The sequence below is a fragment of the Grampus griseus genome, assembly GCF_964374135.1.
Source record: "Grampus griseus genome assembly, chromosome: 18".
Taxonomy (NCBI): Eukaryota; Metazoa; Chordata; class Mammalia; order Artiodactyla; family Delphinidae; genus Grampus; species Grampus griseus.
Genome location: NC_139012.1, coordinates 55,959,156 through 55,965,419, shown reverse-complemented (window position 1 = coordinate 55,965,419; position 6,264 = coordinate 55,959,156). Strand labels below are relative to the sequence as shown.

Genomic DNA, 6,264 nt, shown 5'->3' with positions numbered 1-6,264 from the left:
CTTTTGTTGGGAAGTTTGTGTCAGGAGTCCCTTTAGCCAGTGGACGAGTCTGGGTGACCAATCAGTATACCAATCCCAGTTGAGACGTTGGGGAAATTCCTGGATGTCAACAGTCTGCTATATTATACATGCAAACAGAGTATTAAATAATTATTTAATTGAAATGAAAAATTTAAAACAGAATGTGGGAATTTTGGTACGGAGAGCTATAATAAGTTTTGTTAGGCAACAGAACATATAATTTTATGAAAATATCCAGAGAATTTTCTTAATGTGCACACCTACTGTTTATGATAGGTTGGTATAAAATTGGCTTGCATAAGATATATATCATTTGTTGATTAGGGCACAGACACATGTTCACAAATTCTTAGATATAGAATATTTATGCAAAATTCCACATCAAAGAACAGAAAAGTGCCTTTAGCCAACCAAAAGGTACTTAGGTAGTAATAAATTAAATTCCATTAAAACTGACATTAAAGCTAAGTGTTACATATTAAATGTGACATGCAAGAAACAGAAAGACAATTCAGGCAGGAACATCGTGCATTAAGATTTGCATTCATTCATAGTATTTGAGGGGTTTTAACCATATTCTTTGACCACTGAGAGCTAGGAATCTGAGGTGATACCAATTCAAAACACCACTTAATTTACATCTTAGTCTTCTAGCCAGTGATTTTAAGTAAGAAGCCAATGCCTCCAATAATGAAACCCAAGAAATTTCAGCTACATATTGTTATGTGTTTGCACGGTAAGAACATTCCATCTGACCAGGTTAAAGGAAAGTAAACATTGTGCAATTCCACCTTTTGGACAATGCAATTGTCTCAGATTCCTCCCACCTTTTTACTAATATGAGCAAATTTGAATGTGTCAGGTTTGCACAATAAGAAAATGGCTTTGTGGAATGTATTTTTGTGGCACAAAATATTTTCTAATACCTCAAATCAAACTTTTCACCCATATCAAGCCGTAGAGGTGCCTCAGTGGTGCTTATTTATCTAGGCAGAAAACTACAAGAACAGCCAATGGCTCCCAAGGACTTTGTATTAAGTAGCAATTACTTTCCTTCCAAGGAACAGCACCAATATGATTACACCTCAGACTGGGGGTGTGCTCCTTCCAAGCTCTTTAATTCCCTGGAGAATTCGCTTCATATGACCCACTTTCGGTATCCCCAGGTCCTAAAAATAAAAAAAAAAAGGTAGAAAGAAAGAAAAAAGAAAGAGGAAGAAGTTTACTGACAAGAGAAAAACTGAGGATTAAATATTTAACTAGCTAATAACACAGTTAGCATTCAGCTCATTCATTTTAGTTTACATTCAATGATTTAGGAAGTAAAAGTTAGAAAAGTAAGTTTATAAAACCAAAAAAACCCTGACATTAAAAAATTGCCGACCGGTAAAAAAATCACATCTTACACAACTCTTAAATGTAACATTCTCATAAGTTATACACAAGGGCAATTCTTTAAGAGTCAAAATTACTTCCTCTTTTTTCTTCTTCTTTTTTTTTTTGTTTTAAAAAACACAGGTCCGGGCTTCCCTGGTGGCGCAGTGGTTGAGAGTCCGCCTGCCGATGCAGGGGACAGGGGTTCGTGCCCTGGTCCGGGAGGATCCCACATGCCGCGGAGTGGCTGGGCCTGTGAGCCATGGCCGCTGAGCCTGCGCGTCCGGAGCCTGTGCTCCGCAATGGGAGGGGCCACAACAGTGAGAGGCCCGCGTACCGAAAAACAAGAAAACAAAAAAACAAACAAAAAAACCACAGGTCCTTTTGTGATCTCTGAAAGAAGTGACATGTGACACCAGGGTATCCACAATTAGTCTTAAAACAACTATACATTTCCTTGCTAAAATATTAAACTTACAAGTGAGGCCTGATCCTCAGGGAAAACTCCAGTGCCCATGACCTAAATGTGGAATCCAAATGCATTTAGAGCCTTTGATTTGAGTGAAATATTTAAATATTCCTTATACTTCGTAATGTATAAGTATAAACAATTACATAAACATTGGTATGTATCTGGGTTGATGCTTTTCCTCAAAACACTTTTGACCCTTTCCCTCAGAATTCTTGTTTCTTAAAGGACTATCTTCCTAAAAAAGAACCAAGGAACCAATATTTAGTTTTCAGAAATGAATGGTGATTGCAGAGTGGGCAGCACAGAGCAGGAGCCTGGCGAACAAATACTTGTTGCAGTGATAAATGAGACCCATCCAAGACAGCCATAGTATTTGCTGTCTGAAAAACTAAAAGAGATGGTGAAGGCCTCCCTATAGCTTCTTTAAGCGTAATGGGCATCATCAATTTGTGTGAAGTCAGACAACTTCTTCACAAAACAAAGAACGTGAAATATTTGAAAATTAGGAAAAAGATGACTTTCAAAGCAGCCTAGAAAATATAAGGTACCACAAGATTATTTGTCTGAGAAGATACACACACACGCGCGCGCGCGCTCTCTCTCTCCCATATACTTTATGATCTCCTTGAATTCTATAGCAGCAATGCTACTGATGATTCTGAATTCTTCTGGAAAATACTCCTTCCACAGCCAGTGCTCTTTTTGAGCTTGAGATAATTTCAGGGTATCATTTTTACAATATTTAACTGACCCTGAAAAATATTTGCTCATATGATACCAGGTCATCCACAATTAGTCTTAAGGCAACTACACGTTTCCTGAGCGTGTGCTAAAACAGCAAACTTAAAAGCAAGGCCAAACCCTACAGGAAGATAGAAAGGCAGATGCATTTACAGAGGCATTTAGATTCTTTGATTTGAGTGGCATATTTTAATGTTCTTTATACTTTGTGATAACATAGTTATCTGATTAAGAAATACCTTTAATATTAAATATTTTATTTTAGGCCATGTGCCCACTGTATTCTCAAGAATAAAAACTTCTTTGAGAGATGCAGACTCTACCCAGAATTATTATTTTGGTGTCTCGAGATGAATGTTTTCCCTAGAGTTACACTAACTTCTTAGCTATATTTTCTTTAGTTTGAGTTCAATACATTCACATCTTCTAGGAGTTAGGCTGTGATAAAGTTATGCCATGATGTCTGTTATGTATTTATTTTTATCATATTCTTTAGTGTTGACTTTTTCTTTCTTTGGATGAATAGCTTTAACTTTGCAGAGGCATGCTTTGTAGATACTGTTACCCTTCTACGCACACATATACAACTTTCCAAATGGAGAAAACAAAAAACCAACCAAACAAAACCCCTGTGTCTTTACCATTTGCTTTGTTATCCCTCACTTTTTCCTACTGCCTTCTAGGAGGTAAAATAATGCAATCAGTTTATTTGTCTGTTAAAACACATTAGCAATATTTCCCCTTTCCCACCTTTAGACTGTCACATTGCTATCTCTAGTTGTTTTGATGATAAGGAAGTAACACCTGAGCCAAGATCTGAGGAGAGTTAGCCAGGTGACGGGGAGGGGGGGAAGCATACCATAGGAGGGTACACCCTTAAGGTGAGAGAGGTCAGTATTTTTAAGCAAATGAAATAGGGCCAGGGTGGAAGGGTATATAGCCCAGCAAGGGCCAGTATTCCATAGCAGGTTGACTATATAGGCAGACCTTGTAGGCCTCCCATAGACGCGAGTCTTTATTCTAACTGAAATGGGAAGCCACTAAAAGGTTTTAAGCAGAAAAGTGATACACCTGATGTTAAAATGTCACTGTGCAATGTGGATAATGGACGAGAGAGGGCACGAGTAGCAATGCGAGGGCCAGTTAGGAAGATACTGACCTTACACAGGCAAGAGGAAGGACTGTGGAAAGGAGAAAGAGAAATGTATGGAGATTAAAGTCAAACTATGTGATGGGTTTAATGAGTTAGGGGGGAAACGATAAGAAAGAGGAAGGTGCTAAATATGACCTTGGGTTTCTCTAGCTCACATCCCTGAGTTGCTAAGATGTAGAGCACTGGAGAAGGGGCAGAATGGGAGTAGGACAGGAGAGTAGAAGTTTGGTGTGGACACGTTAAGATTGACATCCTGTGTGATGGCCAAGTAGCAAGTAGAGTTGGTGATATAATCCTAAAGTTTACAAATGAGGTCACAACCTTGTGAACCCATGATATATTCAGACAGTATTCGAAGCAATGGGAATGGACAAGATTACCTAGGGAGTAGGTAACCCTTCACCAACATTAAGAGACTTTCCTCTGAAGGGTCTGCTCCCTCTTACAGCTATAACCACAGAGTACGAGGATAGCTCGTTCTCTAGCTCGGTTTTGTTCCACTGAAGGCTCTTTCTGTAAAATTACTTTCTTTTCCCATTGCCCCACACCCTGTTTTAGAACCAAAAGAGTTAAAATGGACTATGTCAATAAAACTTCTAAAAGAAAAGTTTTAAGGGAAAGAATGTAATTTGCATTAAAAATAAAAACAACAAAAAAGTTTCATGAAAAACTAAATAGAAATTTTACTAACATAATTCTTAATCAGCAGCTCCTTTGTACTCTTATTTTTTTTCCAGCCAGGTCCTATCAGTCTAACTTTGACTTTTCTGTGTGAGCTTTGTTTTTTCACTCTGCAAATAACTGCTTCACTCACTGTGTGTGTATGTTTATATATGTTTGTATGTACATATATGTAACATATACATGTCTACTTATATACACACACAGCCTTTTCCTTGAACATACGATTATTCACGGCAAATGGAATGCAAGCTTCTAGAGGGCAGATGCCACCTAGAGAAGCTGGCATAATATATTAATCAGTAGCTATTCAATAAATATTGCTGCCTGCCAAGGATATCAGAAGCTACACAAATATGTTCCACGTAATGATCCTCTACATTTAGTTTTTGGTGTATTCAAGTGTTGAAGTAATTTTTACTTTATGAACTGTAACACTATGTATTTTGCTATGTTCCAGATTTGGGACTCTCAACTAAGATAATTAGTTAAGCTATTATTTTATTATTATTCTGGCTAAAAATGTTTAGGTATAAGTGGTGTCTACTTCTGATGTGCTAAAACTTTATGACTCTGCTTTATAAAAATCTGTACTTTAGGTTACCCATCATGGGGTCAAAGATCTCTGCTAACGTATTTGTAGATAAAGGCACAACAGTTCATGAATTTATTACTAATTTACTGTCTCATAATTCTATGCATTTTAGAACCTGGTCTACAGGAAAGGAATCAATCCAACAAATGTTGAAGGCTTTGTCAGTTGCTTATGAATCAGTCTTGGAATTTTTAAACGGCAGCGTGGGGTAAGAAAAGATAACATTACAAAATCCTACTTCTAACCCTGGGACAGAATATGCTTCTTTGGCCATTTCTCTGGTTGTGTCTCCACCCAAAGAATAAAAGGGAACTGCTGCAGACCATGAATTAATACTTTTCGTTCCCTGTCATAAAAGACAAACAGACTTTGGGCTGCCTTCTAGCAAAAACAAGGCATAATTTTTACTTCATTTACTAAAGAAAATAATAAATTTATTTTTGAGAAGAATACAATTTTAATAATAAGTCATGGAAAGGAAATTTGAATTTATTTGTCTAGTTGTTCATGTGACCTCTGAAAGCTCAATTTTGAAACACAACCAAATCACAGGATTCCAAGTAGCCACTGCTGTAAGTCTCTCATCTAGTTCCATATATTAGAAAGGCTTTGGTATTGGCATTTTGAATTAATTTTTAGTTGTTAACCTTTAATTAGATATTTTCAGCAACAATATCGCCTTTCACGTTGATCCAAAAAAATGAGCCGATGGAAATATGATCCATTTGGAAATATTAGCACAGGAACAGCCATACCAATGGATGCAGAGAAAACTTACTAAGTTCATGCTAAGCTTTAGCTATAACAGTCAATGATTTTGACAGAAAAATATTGCTGACATTCTTGTTTCAAAATGCATACCAGGAACTCAGACCACAGGACAAGGCATATTAGATTACTGCACGTTTGCGTAACATAAGCCAAGCTATAAGCACAGAACAGAACAGCACAGGAGAAAGGAGTCTGTTTTGCAAGAAACATTTTAAGAGCAGAAGTAGCACAAAGGAAATACCTTAAGATCTCGCCTTTCCAGGTGCAAGAGTTCAGCCCCTCTGATGTCATGACGGATGAAGATTTCTTTGTACTCTCCCAAATTGAGCAGATCCAGCCAAGCAGCAACTTCCTCTGTGCCCCATTTCTGAACTACCAAAGTTAAGAGCAAAACCCCCTTAATTTCTACATGCTCAATGCATCACAAAGCACAGGTTGGCCAAAGAAGATGCGAAA

At 37.5% G+C, this 6,264-nt stretch overlaps 1 protein-coding gene across 3 annotated transcripts in view; it reads right to left on the bottom strand.

The window, feature by feature from the left end:
- Positions 1-921: 921 nt before the first annotated feature.
- The window catches only part of DGKH (diacylglycerol kinase eta), a gene marked incomplete at its 5' end in the record, with an annotated part of 172,228 nt that continues 166,885 nt past the window's right edge, over positions 922-6,264 (bottom strand). For 2 of the 3 annotated variants that reach the window (XM_082675918.1, XM_082675919.1), the window contains one exon: positions 922-1,190. In XM_082675918.1, the coding sequence (XP_082532044.1) occupies positions 1,138-1,190 (53 nt within the window). In that variant the 3' untranslated portion in view covers positions 922-1,137. Of the gene's footprint in view, positions 1,191-6,049; positions 6,181-6,264 lie in introns of all 3 variants that reach the window. The other variant, XM_082675917.1, reaches the window with a different exon arrangement.